This window comes from Rhopalosiphum padi, chromosome 1 (genome assembly GCF_020882245.1).
Source record: "Rhopalosiphum padi isolate XX-2018 chromosome 1, ASM2088224v1, whole genome shotgun sequence".
In the NCBI taxonomy this organism is placed as follows: Eukaryota; Metazoa; Arthropoda; class Insecta; order Hemiptera; family Aphididae; genus Rhopalosiphum; species Rhopalosiphum padi.
The window spans coordinates 25,609,235-25,630,347 of record NC_083597.1 but is presented as its reverse complement, the minus strand read 5'-3'; the positions used below and the strand labels follow the sequence as shown (position 1 = coordinate 25,630,347).

The following is a 21,113-nucleotide window of genomic DNA, read 5'->3' as shown; positions in this document are numbered from 1 at the left end:
AAAAAAATTCTAAAGTGTTAGCTAAATAAAGGGATAATATAATATGGATTATATTATTTTTCAGGGGAAATGGAAAGTGCCCCGTCTAGCTTCTCCCTCCAATGGGTTCCCATGTTAATGGATTGATAAAAGATAACAAATATCTCACTGTATGTTTTTTATACATCAAAAAAGGTTATTTATAAATTATAGTTCAATAAATTCAGTAAATTTAATGTCCCAATAAACTGGACATGTAATTCCAATAATTTTACCGTTATTTTTTTTTATGCTCTTTGGAAATCGTTGGATTAAAGTTTGTTTTTTGGCTAAATTAAAAAATTATTTATTTTTATATTTTATTCAAAAAAAAAAAGTTATGTTATTTACGTTTCAAATTAAGTGTAAATTATGATATAAGAAATAAAAAATTTTCAGGAACTTACTATTATAGTAGTTACTAGTCTTATAACAAGTATCATTGAGGAGGTCACTGTAATGGATATTTATACGAAAATCGATACTGAGCGAAGATGGATATCTTTTAATTCATATATATTATACTTCCATTAGTAATATGGTTGGTTAGTATTTAATAGCACTGATTATAGAATATATATATATGTATATTCAATAATTCAATAATCAATGTTAATAGGTATTCAATAATTATATATAGAAAATGATAATACGAGAAGAATAATATGTCAACATTTTAAAATAAAATAGCAATTAGAAGTATAATAGAATCAATTATATTTTAAGTTCCAATAACAATTATTGTTTTTTGAAGTTCAAATTTTGACAACATTTATATGAAATTTAGTGTTTATTAAAATAAGAGTGTTGGTTAAATTATATTATTGTTATTAATAACTGCTAAAAAAACAAATGTTCAATTATTTAACATTTCAATCGTCAAAGGTTTGAATTCATTTTAAAACAGTACATACATCGAAAAAAACTGATTTTGTTATTAATAATCAACAGCGCTTAAAGTAAATATTGTTTGTTTGTTTGTAATTCATATTTCCGTTAAATTAACTGATCATGAAACATAATCCACCAAGTCATATCAAGTCTGTTTTTCTAGGTATTCGCTCTAGATTTATTTATTCAAAGTATCAATTTCCGACAGGTCATCGAACTGCCCTAATCTTTTATGGGTTTCACCGTATACAATTAAACTCATCCTATGTCATGATTATACGTCATCGTGGTACTGGTTAAATATCACTTTCGTGTTTGCAATTTGTACCTATTTCAATTTTCGATCATTAATCATATTTTTTTTTATCATTCGGTAATAAATATATTTTTTCAACAAATCCATCACTCAAACTACTTCGACACCCCGTAATCGTTATTGTTATAGACTTATATAGTACCTATTTTAAATACACGTTCTATTGAGAATAATAAAAATGACAAGTTGTTACTTGAACTGAGGTTAAAATGTTAAATATACACAAACATGCTGTCATGTTGGAGTTCTAATGGTGGGTCTTCAACATATCCCATGTTAAAATTATCCCCATATTACAAATATCCTATAAACAAAATATTCCCATTAATATTATTATCCTTTATTTCATATACATACATTTTATTGTATTTTATTAATGTTCAGTGTACGTGTACCTGAGATTATATTTTCAACATTTTCATCAGTTATTACTTATTACTATAGGTTAATCATGGATCATAATAACATGATTTTATTATGAATGAGTATAATAATATAACAGTCAATAGTAATGTACGATGTGATTATGTTAAATTATAGGTATAAAGTACTTATACATTTTCATACTAAAAAATGTATGTTTATTTATTAATGTGTTTATTATTATTAAGAATAAGTTATACGTTTTTTTAAATTTAAAAAATAATATTTATTTCAAGTTAATCTTGTAGTTTTAAATATAAATACTACTGCGTATTTATAATTATATTTTATAATTCAAAAATCAAAATACTTTTTATCAGATACGATTTAAATTTAACGCGTGAATTTATTTTTTTAACAAATTAAATTAATTAATTTTAATTTAAATATAAATGGTAACGGTTAATGAATTTGAAGTAGTTAACCCGTTATAATACATTTAATTAATGAGATCACATAAAATAAGTGATAATATTAATAGGGATAATTTTAACTGGGATACTTGTAATGGGTATAATTTTAACGTGAGATATTATGATGCATGGAATATTTTGAGGGTGAACTAGTTCTAATTTGGAACGAGTGTTATAATCAATAATCGTATTACCAGATTACCTTATTATGAAACCAAGAGTTATGAAATGTTAGTGTTATAAGTTTACGTTTTAAAAATGTATATTTGTAATTTTAAACATATTATGGTTAATCAGCGCGTGTTTTCGTTAAATTATACAGTTTTTGTGTCACCGTCGACGAAGTATATATTATATATACAATGTTATGCATTAAGTTTAAATTATACAACGAGTAGTCCTGTGTTCGTGAAAAATTCCTTTTAAAAGATATTGTACACTTCGGTGACGTGAGAACTTTTCAACACTTGTATTAAAACAACCTAGACAATGAACAAAAACATTTTCTAATGTTTATCGCTATAATTATTTTTTTTATGCTCGAGGTAGGTTTTTCACTTGCTAGTTTATTTTTCATTCCATTTTATCGACTGTGCGGCGTGCTTATAAAACTATTGTTGTTCGTATTAACAATTTGTTTTTCCCCCTTGTTTTTTGCTTTCATAGAAAGCCGTATTGGTATTTGTCTTTTCTTCTTGATATACATTTGTGCCATTATTATTTGCACATCTGAAATTTATTACAAAAAAAAAAAAAAAAACTATTATATTATACAGTTATGAATGAAATTCGAATTTTAATTTAAGAAGACGTTTCACTCACATAATATAATATATTGTCACAGTTTTATCAATGTAGAATACAACACATTTACGTTCAATAGAACAAGTTTTGTTTTGTCAGCTTAATATTAGAGTGATTTGACTTATTATAAAATTTATTTAAAAAAAATCATTTTATCTATGACATCATGAAAGTCGTTATTAGTATTTTAACCACGAGTTATGAACATTTGAAAATATTGAAAATGTATAGCACAAGAAAAATATTTCTCGGATTTTTTAAAAATACTTTAAAATACATCTGCGTATGGTACAAATTTAAGTTTTAATATGTTGGTATATTTACTTTGATATTAAAAATAACAATGCAATATTGGTTCTGCCTATAACCTGCCGAACACAAATTAGTTATGTTGTACGTTTGTATCTTATTCTGGATAAAATGGGTTGCTCCTTTTAATGAGTCTTGCTAAAAAACAAGGTAACAGACTAACTAAAATATTTCATATTGCTAATAAAATATAATGTATTTCTCGTTTCACTAAAAAATTAAAACTTCAGACCATTTGAAATTTTTTTAAGGTTCTTAGGTTTGATATATGGTGAAATATCATTAATGATGAATTAAAAATAAATAAGAACATTTTTACTATCGCAATATATTCAATAATATTTTATTATTACATATCGAGAATTAATTAGCTACTCACATACTCATGTTTTCGGTATGTATATAGCTGAAATAAGAAAATCGATCATTTTAAACAAATCACATAATTAACCTTAATTAAGTTTTAATATAATACCTATTATGCTCTACTACTTCATAATTCAATTCAAAATTCGTTATTTTTAATCTTAAATTTACTGAATCAAATTCTATACATAATTAATAAAAAGTTATAAAAGTTGTTATAAACAAATTTTACTAGGTACTGTTTATTATGCATATTGCATAACTAGTGTTTTTTATTAAATACACTTTAAACGTTTATAATGTTATTCAAACGTGACAATTTATAAATTAAAATATTAAGAATAAATAAACGTCGTTACTTTTTTTGATTCTTATTAGTATAAAACTTAAAAAAAAGATAAAAGTCAAATTAAAGATACTTTGGTTTTATTCTCAGTAAAAAACTTTATGTTAAGATGTATGAGATGTATTATATATTAAGAGTTATAACAAACGTTATTGTATGTGATACAGGTATATTGGTTCTACTAACGCAATAATATTGTACATAGTTATATAATTATTTGGTATACCTACTTAGCAACTTAACCAAAAAATATACCTACGTTAAAGATACTTTATTAATTTGTTTTAAAATAATTATCGCTTTGTAGTGAATATTAACTACACACATATTTATATTTTATATACAGGTAATATTGAAAAATAAAAATTGTATAAGCTACTTAATTATACTACACAGTAATTAAAAAATAATATTTATGCTACCTAACGATGGAGCATGTATGCCACAAGTTGTTTTGATATAATTCTTCGGCGAGATATCCATATAATATATTTAGCTAAAGGCTGAAACTCTCGGTTGCCATTTAGGAAACTGTAACTTCTAGCCGAGTCACCAAGGCAGCGTTTAGGGGTAACCAACCGTAACTAACCATCCGGCCTTATACCTAGCTAACCATAAAATAATAATATATTCAAACTTCGCGAAATCGACCACGCGGTAACTTAAAGTTACGTTTCTCGGTTATATCAGCAGTAACACGGGACAAAATCATTAACGGTTACTAGTCGGACTCCTAGACTTCGTTCAGAATCATTTTTCGTATGTAATGATTTAATGAGTTTATAATCTCTATTAGGGTTCAAATTTAAAGAAAAATGATTTTTTTTTTGATTATGATAGAAAAATAATTCTTATAATATGAAAATGTGTTTTATTTGATTTATAAGGTGGTGGGTAAATAATATTTTTACATTTTTAACTTATAAGTTTTTTTTTTGTGCTTAATTATCAATTGGTCACAATAGTTTTATACATTATTCGTGGTACAAAAAAGTGAAAAATATGTAAATGTGAAAAAATAATAATTCTTTAAAAATACAAAATATTATCATCTTCAAGGAACCATCACAAAATAGCGTAAATATGATCTTTGTCTTTATTGCAATGAATCATATCATTTACAAATAGATCACTTAAATTGCAATGAACAATAATTCCACAATAATTGTATAATATTATATAATATAAGATTGTTTATTAAACAGCCATGTTTATATCGATGTATTCAAATAAAAATGTATATACTTTAGTTTGACGTTATTAAGAAAAAAAGAGTTTATAGAAATCAAGTAATTTGATAAAATTTGTAATATAAATTAATGTAACTTTATCGGTAAATTGTATTTTATAAATAAACTTGTACTTATATATAAATCAAAGGCCGTAAGTACGGACAATATATATTCCCTTATTATTATATCTAGTGAGGAAATATACGTGTACAAACACATATAATATAATAAATATAAGTCCGGAAAGGGAAGGAGTGAAGTTAAATGAATTAATCCCACTTACGTGGTACCGATAAATGCCACGTCTGTCAGCCAGTCACACGCTTGACCGAGTTCTGTGCTGCAAGAGGGTAAAATGAATGTTATAAACTTATAACGCTCACACACACATACCTCAAGTCCGATGTCCGAGTAACACGATGTCTGTATAATAAATGGAAGGACATTTATGCTGTAGTGAGATAGGGTAGTTTGTATTATATTCGCCGGATGAGCATTTTGCGTGCACATACTTTTTTTCTCGCAATTTTACTATGGCCAGTGTTGATTACTCGTAAGTTACGTAAGTATCTATACCTACGTAGGTTGGTAGGTTTACGCAATAACTTATTATTTTGTTTAAATGTTTTCAGTTTACTTTTGGTTATTTAAACGTATTCGTATTATTTTAACGTGTAAACGTAATCCAATTAATACATTACGTCGAGTTCAAACTTTGTACGGAGTAGCTTTCACGAAAAAAAGATCTCTTAAGTTATAGCAGTATAATGTCCTATTTTTATTTAAAAATATATGATGTTAAAATAATTTTTTTTTTATTTTGTTATTTGACGAAATGATTTTAATTATTGAGCTGTAATAGTTTTTACTGTAAGCTAATGATAATAATAATAATAAATAAAATATTTACTTGAGAGTAACTATACAATAAAATTAAACTACTAAATTATTACAATATTTTATGTATATTAAATTGAGACTGTAAAATACATGTAGGTAAGTGAAACGAAACTTCATTTGGGTACCTATAACTTTTTAAAACCAAAGAATGGTTAAAAAAAAATGTATAATTTTTGTTATAAATTTATAATAATAATAACAACAACAACGATATTAATAGTAATAATAATAATAATTACAGTCTACTAATATAATAAAAAAATTAAAATATACATACACTACTTAGTATCTATAAGTATTATATTTAAATTCATTGTATGATTATTTGTCTTAAATTTTAGTAACTAGTTTGTGTGATTAGTAAATTCGTGACTAAAGTTATATTTTTGTTAAATCTATTAAGTTTTATTTCGCTATGTACGCCTTACTTTAGATTTAATAACTAATGGTAATGGAATATCTTCCTTAGTCATTTCTTCTAAAAATTCCGTATAATTTTGTTTAGTTTTGAATAAAGCTTGTAAGTCATTCATTCTAAAAAAGTTTAAAAGATAGTTATTTTATTAGTAATTATATTATTGCTAAAAGACTTATAAAGACGAATACAATTAAACGGTTATTATTGATAGTACGTGATGAATATTGACTATAAAGACTTTATCTGTGTCGTAGTGTTTTTATTATTTTGATATATGAATACTCAAACATTTTTAATAAATAAATGAAAAAAAAATTTTTACGAGTTAATTATTTGGATTATCTTAATTATATATGTATATAAAAACACTACGACATATTATTATGCTTTATTCGCATTAAGAAGGAATCTCAACGGTCACCAGTTTTTCAGGCCCATCGATTCAACCATTTGTCGTCGTGTAGAAAAGCCACGAAACTCTTGTGCACATATTCATGGTTAGTCACCGAGGTTCCTTCTTCCCAAAAATTGTATATAGATTAAGTTGTATAAAAAATGTGCTGTGAAAATTACACGAATACTAGTAATACTTCTGTGAATACTGTCTTCGTAAGTTCGACCTACGACCCACCCGATACTATTTTCACGGATAAATAAAATTACGGATGGGTTGGTATCCCTTTGATAGCCTATACATACAGTATATTTTCATTAACAATTAGAGTGGGTATAAGCAATGTAACTAAGTGTGTATGTGATCCTTTTGAAAATTCCTTAAGTACCAAAACTGCGAGTTACTGGAGAATCTATTGATATGCAATTGACTAGCTTAGGTACATTACTATAATTATAGACTATTTTAAACTAATACTATATGAGGTACTCTAATTACAATATTTGAAATATCAATTCTATTTCGATCAATAATATTAATTCACATAAGTAATACTATAATTATAATTCTGTGATATGTGTTTTGATTTATTAAATATATTAACAAATCACAGTGTGTAAATTAATACATATATATTTATTGTTATTATTATCTCATAAACTATTACTATTTACTTACTCTTGTTCATTGAACGGCTTAAAATGATTTGCCAGCGTTTTAGCATTTTGTTCATTTAGTATTTGACGTATCATTTCTGTAGCCGCATTTTCTTTGGCTTTTTCTTTTTTTGAACCTTTGCCTTCAACTAAAAATAAATTGTACCACGATTTTTAAATATATCTATTAAAATACTTAGTAAATTGATTACTAAATTTCATAACATTATTCGTTTTTATTAATGTGCTCTATAAAATCTAGGTAAGTTTGATTTTATAAAATGATTTTTTTCCATTATTTATTTATTCGGTGTTAGCTGATAATTAAATATAATAGTTTAGAAAAATAATTAGAAGAAGTGCATTTTAAAATATTAATATAAATTAGAAACATTGTTTAAACTATATAGAATGGTGGATGAAACATGAAAATATCCGATTGGTACGTGGAAAGTTAATTTGTATTCGTTTGTCTGTAAAACGTTTCGAATTAAAACATGAGTTGTTTTTAGTTTTTACGGAAAATTTATTAGGAAGTAGACCTTTTTTTGATTATCAAAAAAAAAAAAAAATAGATGAGATAAATAGAACACTAATAAATCTTTCTGTCTGTGAAACGAATAATTATAACTTATTTTTGAACTTATTGGTTCAAATTGAAAAAAAAAATCTTGTCATTATTCAAAACTATGCCACGTTTATGTCTTGTACCATAGAGTCCATACAGAGTGCAAGAATAATTGTATATAGTTTTGTAGCTAACGACATCGGTCCCGGTAATACGGTAAGTGGGTTTAACATCTGAGTCGACGATTCTGTCGTTCAATATGTCAAAAGGCGACCTGCAGAATATGGAACTAGCTTCTTTATTGCCGTGGCCTTCATTCTGCAACAGACAATAGTACACATTATAATATTTCAGTGAACCGTTGAAACGGTTAAATTGTTTTATACGAATATAATAATATAATAATAGTAACATCGATGCGAGTCGTCGTCGGATTTTCAATCGACGTTCCAGACATTGTGCATTATGTCGACTTTATTCGAACCGCGATCTAAATGCAGTTATCCGATTGAGTGCCGCCTCGAAATTTCTCGTTTCTATAATCTACTAACAATATTCATATATATATATATATATATATATAGAGTGATCCATTTAACGCAAATTACTCTTTATTTCAGAGAACACAAACGTTTTTTAAAATATTTTTTTGACGTAAAATTTGTTTAGAAGACAACATTTTTGGAAAAAATATATTTTATGCCACTTTTTTACTTTTTTGGATGACAAAATATATTTTTAATTTAATATTCCAAACCAGAATATTATTTTGAGTATTTAAATCAATACAAATCAAATTTCGGATAAGTAGAGAAGATAAAATCAGTTGATTTTTGTTCATACAAAATTTAGAATCATATCTTTTTTTTAAAGCTTAACAAAAAAAGCGTACAGTAATATACTGGTCATACAATTAAAAAAGTATAATATTATATTAAAAAATTAATTGCTGCAAGTACTGACATACTTTAATCAATGATGAAATCCCACAAGATAATTAAGTTACATTAAATGTGTTTCTCACATAATACTTAATAGTCTATAACTTTTTTCTAAGTGATGGCAAAATGTTTTTATTTTTTTAATTCATTATTAGAATATAATTAATATATTCACAAATAATATTTTCAATATTAATTAATTAATAGTAATAATAATGATATATTTATTTTATTTTATTATATTAGTAGACAGTAGTATATATTATACTATTATATTAGTATACTATTAATATTTAAAGTAAAATAATATGATCATTATTCATTAACTAAGTTTTTTCTGTATTCTGAACGTACTTTAATTATCAGCAAAAAACCTATATGTCACGTTTCTATATCCAACGCTGTTAAAAGATAATACATAATAGTTATGTTTATTGTTTGCGCTTAAATAATATCTTTTTATACATTTTATTTTTTTTAATTATTAGAAAAATATAATAATATACAGGATGATTCTTTTATCATAAAACACTCGTTATTTCAAAAAGTATTCATGTTTTTGAAAATATTTTTTTACATAGTTTCAAGTCGTTAAAAAAACAACTGTTAATGGGGTACTGAATAAATTAGTTATCATCTTTTTTCAGTAATAATACGGTTACCCTTATACTGTTTTGTTTAGTATCTATTTATATATTATCCATATTATATCTTAGTCTGTGGAATAAACCATCGTAACACTATCACACATTTTACATCGTAAATAAATACAGTTGTAGACAGATAAGATAGTAGATGATTCTAGTTTTCTCGATCGAGTGTGCAAAATATGCTCAAATGACTATAATAAGCTCTGATCATGCATACCGTAAACTTTTTCCGTTATATTAAATTTAATGGTAATTAGATGCCTATATTCGAAATTCCCCAGCCAATATAATATATTGCGTAACGGTGGTTTTTGTTTCTTTTCCGATGTACATAATATTATAACATATATACGTATTTAAATATGTAATACCAATATTATTATGTTATCGTTATCATCGCGTAGTATAGTGTAAGCGCAATTCTCGCGAGAGGATAATATAGGTATTGTGTACACGGTCTACACAATGCACACCGAAGATGTACCTCAGTTTGTTCGCGCTCGTGCGTAAGAACTATATTTAGAGCAATTATCTATGGGCACGCCGCAATTGAGAATTTCGTCATTTTGCAAGGAAAAAATACCTTTGTTATCGTTCCTAATCACAATGCACATTCATTAATCGGGCTATTATCGATTACTACAACTACTACTACTACAACTACAACTGTCTACTACTATACTGCTACTATAATTATTATTATTGTTATTGTTTGGTCGCGTATAATAATTGCTATTTGTATACATCCGAGCGCGTGTTTGTCACTGTCGCCGCAATAATCATTATTACCACGATGAGCGCCTATACCCTATATAATATTATTATGACGGAGACGATGTCGTATCCAAGTCGGTCGCCACTGCAATTACGCCCCACTACCGCTGTTGACTATGATTTATAATATATATTAATATCATATACATTATTACTATCATCGTTTGCAGCCGTCGTGTACCGGACTCGCGCGTTTTTGTTAGCCGATTGTGAAATATAACTATAATAATGTTCCTGATAATTATATAGGCACGGTTCACGGTTCAACCTACGTCGGTTTGCGGTCGTTGTGACAATAATAATCGGATTATGTTTAAAAATCGGCAATACGGTTACAATTATTTATAAAATATATTCCTTTGCCCACATTGAACGCCGAGATTACAGAAAACGTGTGGTGCAAATTTTCAGATGTACCGTCTGAACAATATCACTCAAGTTAAGATGTATTAAAATGAGATGACGTTTTTAGTTAAGATGACTCATGTGTGTAATCGTTTTCGGTCGAATTAACAAAGGTCGCACAACGAAACGCAGGACGTCAGGATTAAATATAATAATACACACACCACCAACGAGTACCGAAGACGTTGTAGTATTGATATCGTCCTGCGGGTTTTTGCGAGGAAATATATATCGAATGTGATACGATTTCCGAGCCCTAACGTCATCAGGACAAGCGTGAACAATTTTGTGAACGTTTTATTTTCCGAACGGTGGTGGATCGTGCGAGAATAAAGGACTCCGACCCAAGTCCGGATTAAGATATCTATAGGGGCTCTGGCTCGGGAAACAAATTTGGAATGAATCCCCGTTTAAACATTATAATATTTACCACACTGGTGCACAATAAATAAATGTATAAAATCACTCACTGCTAAGAAACAATACTATTAGACTTATCGCCATTGATTAATATTTTAGATATCTATAATATTATGTAAATATAATAAATTATATTATTCTCATTCAATTTAAAGTAAAACCCTAAAACTGGATATGGTAACGATACAGTGGTAATACTGAATGATAGGTACTCGGTAGTGGGTACATTCTATAAAGTATGCACTTAATTTTTTTTTTTTAGTTTGTCTTAACATTTAATATTTTTGTTATACATTATAATAAAATTAGGTACTAATATTTACTTAATGTAATTTTTAGCTGCGATAACACTATGGGCTCTTCACACTGATCTCTCAATAATCCTGGCCTGATCTGATTTCGTATTTGTTTGCATGACTAAACAAACCAGAGAACGAATAGGACGATAAGAAAAAATATTATTGTGAAAAAACAACGGCTGAGGCTTTTTTCAGATTCTGAAAATGGTCACCCCGATTCTATATATATATATATATATTTCTCAATATTATATAGAAATAATGTTAATAATGCATAATATTATCGTAATTTGTAGTTTTATAGCGAACTGTATTGGTGGTTTTGACGTGGGAGGAGGGAGGAACTGTACGTATTTACGATATAGTTTATCCAAAGAAGAGGTCTTGTTATTATGAATAATGGTGGGGATTTGTGTGTTACAAAGGATATTTCGATAATAACTACGGAAATATGGGTAAGATTTAGTCAAATTTTAGAGAAGACTTACGTTTTTTTTTTTAAATAAACAAAAACATATTAAATGTATAAATTACAGTTGTAAGTATATATATATTATAAATTTATAACCAAACATAATATTTCTATAACATATTATTTTTTGTGATAACAAATGAAAAATATAATCAAATGTTTTATTTATATTAAATAGTATCATTAATAAAATAAATCGTTTTCATTTCCGGGATGAAAAAATATACTTAATTGGATTTGTAATTAATTTTAATATATAGGTAACAAAATATCGTTCCGATATTATAGGCTATACTGCTATAGTATAATAATACTCGTCAAACGCGAATAAGATTTTTAAATTTTTTTTAAACGTATATGTTTTGTGGGTCTTGAGAATTATAAACCCATCCATGTAAGACACCCACGCCCTTTATCTACAGTAACAGCACACGCCTACAATACTTTTAAAGTATACATGTATATTATATTATTACACCAGATAATGTTCATAAACCCACTGTTTAAACTTTAAAGACTATTAATTTAACCGTTTATATACGCCAATTCAATGAATTGTTCTCGATCTTGACAAATTGACAATAGAGGTTATCCGGTTATGAATGTTTCCGGGAAGGTAGTCATATAATAACAATATTATTATTATGTGTAATATTATTGGTAATAGTTAATAAGCTTTGTAAGTCTGTAACACGATGTTGTAAGTACCTTGCCCGTTGATTAATATAGCGATACACGTATGGTTAGGATTTCGAGACAACAAGCCTCGTACCTACTTACAGTTAATAGTGTCCTATCGATCATCGGTTTTTTATTTGTAACCAGATAATCTGGTGATTCTTTTATCGAAAAAAAATATACCTTTGCATATTTGGACGACTAAATATATTTTTAGTTTCATATTTCGAAGCAAAATATTATTCGAAGTATTTAAATGTACAAAATTTAAATTTTAGACGAGTAGTTAATTAGTTAAGTTAGTTAGTTAAGTATTTAAAGTTTAGATGAGCGGTGCAGTAGACCAACATTTTGCTGGGTACCTACTCTTAGACCCTTAGCAGTGTCACTCTATTCTGCTCATCAAAACTTTACTACTAAATACTTATAAATTATAAAATATTTGCTCAAAACTCATTTTTATAAGTTCAAGTACTCCAAAAATATTTTCTTTGGAATCAAAAATGTATATTGTAATTCTAAAAAGTATAATTAAAAAAAAAAATTATAACAGTAATAGATGGTGAAAATTTATTTTTCTTCAAATATTGTTTTTTAACGATCTAAAATCAAGTAAAAAAAAAAATTCAAAAATATTTATAGTTTATGAGTGTTGTTTGAAAAAAAAAATCACCTGAATATAATAAAATATACAGATAGGTACCCAACATTGCGTTTTATCGTTTTATGCGGCCTCCGCGTATACGTTTACTATATTATATCATTCGACAACGACGATTCTCATAGTCGAGGCAACCATAATATATTATATGATTTATACATAATATATTCACACGTATATGCGTGTGAGTTACAAATGCAGGTGTATATTATATTGGCCTCGGGTTGATTGATGGTCGGTATGTTTTAGAATTTTTTTTTTCCCTACTGCATGGAATCCTTTCAGGTGGATTTTCTGTGCGAATAATAATAAAAAAGAAAGAATGTTAAAAACGAATGATTTTTTTTTTAACGTTTCCCATTCTCTACCGCGCTATTTCTTTACGAATGCACCGCGGGTTGATGTATCCGAATATCGCCGCCTAACCGTATTCGAACAGGGATATTGTGTCGGATTTTATTCCGATCTTGTTCCGATAAAAATGTAATCCTGTTTCGATATTATACATACATTTTTCATGAATCGCATTTGTATTAAATAATGAACGACCAATACGTATTGAGTTTTGGCACTTGTTTTTTTGCACAGTTTTTTTTAAAGAAACATAAGGTGGTTAATATTCTAACGATTGTACGGTTCTTAATTATTTTTTTAATTTTTAATTTTTAATTTCAAAATCTGTTGATATAAGTATCGAATAATTAATAAGCGAATGTGATAACGGCATGATTTATACCTCTATATGTAAAAAAAGACATGATTCACTGAATGAAAAATTCTCCCATATTGATGGAACTTGCAGGAATACAGTTTTCAAATCATTATATTATATTAATCTAATATAATTGTAATTTGTAAAAACAACAATTGTCATTGTATTTAATGGAGCAATGAACCTTTATTCTAACACAATGCAATTTAGAAAACTGAAAGTTTAACTGTACAAAATGATCAATTATGTTAAAGCTTTTTTTTAATGTTCCTCATTAATTCTAATTAACTTTTTAAACGTAGACTATTTTATAAATTTAAATTCGAAACGGACATTTTAGATCATTTGATGCGGTATAATAAATTAACCATTTAGTTTTATTTTTTTTTTTATAATAAAAAGTATATTATTAATATGCTATTCGAGTGCTTAAACTGTTGGTTTGAATGAATTTGCAATACGATCATTGGTTTTGGTTTTAAATGCTATAATTTGTTCTAACCCATTAGGAAGTTTATAAGACTACAGTAAATATCACGTCGTATTGCAATCTGTTGCTGGGATTAAAGTTAAATTTGAATGGATTTATATTAAAACTTTGCATGCGGTGATTAATATTCTTTCAAATAATAATATTTTCTTAGGTTTAATTTAATAATAGACATTTATGTCATAAACAAATTGTTTTATTTGAGTTTCTCGGCTTATATTTGAAATAAAATCGACCAAACTATGTGTTTTAAACTCCATTTGTCGTATTTTTTTTTTTATGTCAGTAGTGTTTTAAATTTTCTGTACGGTTCTATAAGCTTTTAAATGGATTTTATAATATTATATATTTATTATGCATGTAAAATATGTATTTAGGGAAGTTTATATTATGCACTAAATTAGTAACACGTTAAACTGACTTCAATAGCTTTTGAGATTTTCCTAAACTTTTAATCTAAAATTCTGTTATATTTTATTTCCCGGAAAGTTTACGAAAGTATTGAAATAACGAAAAACATAGTATACTCTAAATTGTATCCAATTTTGTATATAATACGAATCAAGAGATAAATTTATTTTTGAGAATTTGTTAATTGTATATAAATTATTGTTATCAGATAAAAAATATAACGATGAATAATCAAAAGTCAAAATGATACGCTTCTTTGCAGAATTGTTTTAATAAATAATGGGACGAATAAAGCTAAAATAAAATTAGTAGTTACATTACATTTACATAATTGTGTTCACTATTTTATAAAATTGTATAGGTACTTAAGATTCTAAGTATATGATATAGAATTGTTGTTTAAAAACAAAATGATAGTTTCGATAATAGAGTAATTAAAATCGAATTAAAACAAAACATAATAATAATATGTTCTTCTTTAAAATCGAATTAAAACAAAACATAATAATAATATGTTCTTCTTTCTACGTTAATATAATATTAATATCCATTATTCCGTAATTAAATATCATTCCAGATCATTATTATAAATACGAGTATTTCAACTTAAATTTTGCGAATTCAAATCAAAATCTTAGCATTTAAAGAAAAGTCAAAATAGCTTAATGTAATATAATTGACAATAGTAATACTGAATCCGAGATGTTTTAAAGTCAAGACACATCATGTTTGACTTTTCATATAAAGTTAAATGAAGTTACATACGGCCATGTTTTTAGAGTTTAAAAATTGTCAAGTCCGTAAAGGTTTTTATAAATTTGATTACAAGTTTTTACTCGAACAATTCATTGTTACATTCTTACCTTCGTATCTCTTTTCTTTTTTGTTATGTTTTTTTTCAATTCCAAAGGTATTGTATTCGTTTTCAACTCTGACAACATAAATGTTATGAATAATAAAGAAATAAACAACTAAGCGTTTTAATATTTGAATACCGTCTAGAAACTTATAATCATTTGGGGCATTTATCGTTTCAACTACTGAATTATATCTTTCGGTGATCGAGTCTACGGTTTCACTAAATAATTTGACTTTTCTTTTTTTTTCAACCAACGCTTTTTGTCGATTATTTTCTCGCTCTTCATTTTGTGTCTCTAAAAAATGTACATAAATAAGTGTACCTAACTACATACTAATGTAAATATAAATAAAATGTTTACTATAGTCGTCGTCCATTTTAAAAAATCTTGTTCTGTTTAACGAATGGTCCATTACCGAGTCAGTTTTCTCCATCGTTAGCAATTGTCTGAGCCTGGTAATTAAATCATGAGCTACTTCTACTCGGTCCATTAAATCATCCATTTCCTCATACTTTTCTCCGGTAATATTGTCTAATAAATGATACGTTCGTTAATAATGTCTTTATTATATAAAAATGTATAATACACATTTTAAATTGAGTGATTTATCATATCAAAAATGAATTATCATTTCAAACCATTGTTTTTGAACCGTTGACTCTCAACATACAACTTTGTAACGAAGTTGTTAACAGTAATAATTACTTCCCGTTTTTCGATTTCATACGATTCAGCATTCTTTGGATCTTCGTGGATATTTTCGCCTTCCCATATCCGTAATTGATGAGTTTGATGGTGTTTGGAAGACGTTAAAAAGTCGTCTTCTGGCTGTAACTAAAAATCAACGTTAATTTACTGCATATTTAGAATCAGCAAAAAAACATTAAATACGAGATCAGTGAACCGAAAGGTTAAGTTGTTTAAGCATTGTCATACGCGCATTTTTTATAATATTTAATAAACTATATATTAGTGTATAATATGTCAAAGCTTTGATAAAATATAATTTATAATACAAGTCACGAGAAATGAAAGCGAGAATAAAGGTTAATTTATTTTAATTATATCGGAATAAATGAGTGCATTTATCTTAATATTTTAGGTTGATGTCAATTTATAATGATAATTATTATTTTCATCGTTGTAAAGATTAAATTGGTGAAGAACTGGTTCCACACGCAAGTTTATCGTAGTTTGAATTAATTATTAAACTTTCAATGCCTATCTAATTACGATAGTTAAGACATTTTACTGTTTATTGATTATAAATTTATTTCATTTGTACTAAAATCACTGAAGTTATTTTTAATTTTAAACTATTTCACACACAGTTTTGAAATCAATTTCGTGTTTTCGTCATATTTGTTATACTAGAGTGAATTAATCAATTAGCAATTTAAAGGTGAAAATATTATCAAGCGCGTCTCATGAGCGTTTATTTATATTTTAATTTTAAAGTGAGGTATAGCAATTTTAAATATAAATTAAATACAATTTTAATAACACGTTTCAAAATTAAAGTATCAATAAAAACCTTCGAGATACTATAGAAAGTCATTTCATTTTTAATATTAAATCTAACGACGTTATAACTTGATACTACTGAACGTAAATTGTCTATGTTGTGTACGTTTGAAAGACTTTTAAATCCTCTTTTTGTTAATAAGACTGTAGATAGTATGTTATTATAATAATTGCTCACCTCATCAAACGCTTCAATTTCGTCAGTTCTCACTGATGTTTTTCGGCTTTCCATTTGGAAAATGTCGATGACGGTCTAAGTAGTCTTAGTAGAAACACAATACTATCGCCAACACTGAACAAAACTTCCATTGCTACTCGAACAGTTCAAAAAAAATATAATTTGCTTTTTTATTTTTTTCATTGCTTTGTACATGCGGTGGCGGTGTCTCGGTGTCTCCATAGTGACAGGTTTTTTTTCACTTCGAGTTTTGTGTATAATATGATTAATACTTATAACTATACATAAGAAATAACAATATTTCCAAGCACAATAATTGACTGCTATTATACTGCGGTGGCGGGTACGAAAGAAAAAAAATATGAAAGACGGACACGTTGTCGTGTATGTTTGTCAAATGGAGCGAAACAAGTCGTGGTCGGAACTCACACATAAATGTGTTGGAGCGTTGAAACTTTTTGAGTGAAAAACACCTTACACTTGTTAATGACTCTCGTACACCGGAAACAATGTTTTTGTATGAGTGTTTTCTTGCCGAGTGTGTACTCGTATATAATATAAGTTTCCCACTACTTTAAAAGCAATTTTTATTTCATTTTCATTTTGATTAAATTTTTATGTTTTGTTATTTATTTATTTTTTTTGTTCAATTTATTTCGTTTATTTGCAGGGTGTTATCCCTTAGCCAGATAACCTTCGATTATACACGTAGACTTAAAACTTTTTGAATTGCTGCTTTGTTTGATTCTATAGGAATTTGTAAACGACGCCTTATAATAAAAGTGTATTAAAAGAACAACGGTAGAAAATAAAATTCATTTGTAACCGTTGAACGACCAGTTACATATTATAGTTGTATATTATGTTCACCAAATTGTCGTGCGTATTTTTCCAATCCTTAGAGACGAATATTTATAATTAGCTTGTGTTTAATTGTGGAACGGAAAATTAGATATAAGTTTTTTAATTACGTACGTTTAACACTTTTATTGTTATTATAATAATATATTAAACAATTTATTTAATTTATATCACAAAAAATCTTTTATTTTGAACTTGAATTAACTATAACAAAGGTTTATAAATATAAATACACTTAAATGTCACTTATAATTGACATAACACAATTTATCAAGTACTATATTTATTAGTAATTATTCGTGAGTATAATTGACTGTATATATATTTGATACCGACCGTTAGTTGTCGCGGTCACACGTATACTAAAGTTTTAAAATATCCGTATCGACGAATATCGTCCGTATCACATCGTAATATTGTTTTCACCTTATCGGTGTTCAGAATAACTTGTGAAAACATATTTGATTTAGTTGATGGAAAATGTTTGAAAAAAAAAACCATTTCATGTTTTTAAATAAAATATTGACTCGATAAATAAATGATCGGAAACCGTTAATGATTATTATAACGAATCGTTCTTGGGTTATTAACTGTACGATTTGTGCTACGGTGGATTTTACTATTTTAGTTCTTGCTCTGTCTCACACTGTAATAAAATATGGAAAAATTTAATATGACGTGGAGAATGTGACACAATAGGTTTGAAAATGATAACGCCGAATTGCATTAATTGAACACTAACGTTTTAAAAAAAAGCCAATTTTGGTTATAATACCACCACCCACGACCCATTACGTGTAGTCGGCGGAGAATGTAATAAGTTCCTACTTTACTTTTTACTGAGTTGAGCACTAGTTTTGAATTTGGTAAAGTTAAGTAGCACTAATTCAGAATTCACTAATAATTAATGGTTTTATTTGGAAATTAGTGCTCGATTTTTTTTTCTGCTAATATGATACGCATCTCGTCTTGTTAATAAATGTACGCTCTTTTAACGGGCCGTGCTAGAATTTTTTTTGAAAAGATCTATATTTTATGATTATTTGTTTGATTCTATCTAAAATAATATTGTAGCCACCACTATTTGATCTAATTTCACTTTGGTGCCTTAATATGTTTACTCCAGTACCTATAATCTACACAACAGTGATCGATGAATAGGTATTTTTTGTTAGAATATAATTGCCAATTTATAAATTGTATAATTATTAAAATATAGTAACAGTGGCGATTGTACATCGATATAATCATGAATAGTAGATAATAGTAAAAACGATATAAATTAACAATCAAACTAAAATGTTAGATGTTATACAATTTATTTTTTATTTACCTATAAACAAAAATAAAGTATTTATTGAATTTAATAATTTAAATAAGTTTTTAAAAAAAATCAAAAAAGTTTGAAATATTAACTATAATATTACAATGCATTACATTAATTTTTTTATTGAGCACTTTTTGTTTTAATTAGAATTTAATATAGAAATAAATTAATCTGTTATTATACATTATTTATACACAGCGATGGCTATTCGTCCGTTATGATTTATTAGTCAAAAAAAATACATGAGTAAAATCACGTAATGGTCATCGATAAAGTTGTAGTCACACATCAGTAAATAAAAGTTACATCCGAATTGAATGCTAGTTTATTTTAAAAGGCTATATTCGAATTGATTTTTATGATTGTTTCACAAGAGTGTATTCGATTTTCATTCATCTAATAATATTTTCCTTTTCATTTCACCTATCAAAAATAAAATTCTATGGCAAAAGACTGTCTAGTCTACTGTAAGTATGTTTTTTTAACTACCAAAAATCATTTCATGTTAGAAATTTCCCCAAGGTCTCTATCAAAACAGTCCATATAAGCTTGAGTTAATATTGATTATACAATAAAAACAACTCATATCCAGGAGCTTATTTTTGCGTCTCTATCTCGCGGCGTTTCTTTAAAAAGTATCACAAGTTAAAATTAAATGCATGTATAAATATTACAGCAATTTTAACGACTTTGATAATTATGGTGATGATTACCCAAAACGCACATCTCGTCAAATGCTATAAGTACGTATTTTATTTAAAGATTATTTAATCGTAATGAATTGTTATTATATAGTTTAAGTCAAACACCTTTTTGTTTTATTAAAATTAAGTTAATAGCTGAAATTATATATTATTATAATTTTTATTGAATTGTCATCGGACATTGATGTTTTGTTCATATAAAATATATTTAAAATATCTAATGCTCTTGCATTATTATATATTTTTATTTATAATAGTTTTTAAAGCACCTAAATAAAGTTATCTAAATAATATAAACTATGTATGTTGCCATAAAATTAATAATAAACCTTATCGTAGAGCTGAGCTTATTTAATTTTTAATTTCAGTGACATATTTTCGTTGATTTATGTTTTTAGGACCATTAATTAAACGTTAAACTGTGAAAATGTTCTTCATTGTCATTTTATAAGATAATGGTTTGTGTTAAAAGTTGTTACTGTGTCATTTTTAAAATCTTCAAATGTGGGCTAATGTAACTCTAAACAGTTGTTATAAGAGATTTATGTTATCAGAGTTTAGAGTAATTTGTTTGCATGCACACTATCTGTGACTTTTCTTATGTCAAGTTGGTTAAATAAAAGATCAATTTGTGTACGACATGTCGACATACGTATATGGCATAAAATAAAACCTCTTTTTAGAATAATTGT

The 21,113-nt window shown here is 26.7% G+C and overlaps 1 protein-coding gene across 1 annotated transcript; it reads right to left on the bottom strand.

Annotated features, from left to right (window-relative positions):
* Nucleotides 1-6,347: 6,347 nt before the first annotated feature.
* Nucleotides 6,348-17,648, bottom strand: LOC132932366 (uncharacterized). Its single transcript, XM_060998716.1, has 8 exons — nt 17,530-17,648; nt 16,466-16,661; nt 16,188-16,358; nt 15,963-16,121; nt 15,831-15,898; nt 8,198-8,372; nt 7,509-7,635; nt 6,348-6,552 (listed from the first exon to the last, which is right to left on the bottom strand). The coding sequence occupies exons 1-8, from the start codon at nt 17,581-17,583 to the stop codon at nt 6,432-6,434; spliced, it is 1,071 nt and encodes a 356-aa protein (XP_060854699.1). The 5' UTR covers nt 17,584-17,648; the 3' UTR covers nt 6,348-6,431.
* Between the last annotated feature and the right edge of the window lie 3,465 nt (nt 17,649-21,113).

What these genes read in the sequence shown, in the direction of transcription:
- LOC132932366 (XM_060998716.1), bottom strand. Translation starts at nt 17,583, where the DNA reads ATGGAAAGCCGAAAAACATCAGTGAGAACTGACGAAATTGAAGCGTTT. An exon ending in TGATTATAAGTTTCTAGACG is followed by an intron (nt 15,899 to 15,962) that starts GTATTCAAATAT and finishes TTATGTTGTCAG; the next exon opens with AGTTGAAAACGAATACAATA. An exon ending in CACTCTGTATGGACTCTATG is followed by an intron (nt 7,636 to 8,197) that starts GTACAAGACATA and finishes ATTTATTTTTAG; the next exon opens with TTGAAGGCAAAGGTTCAAAA.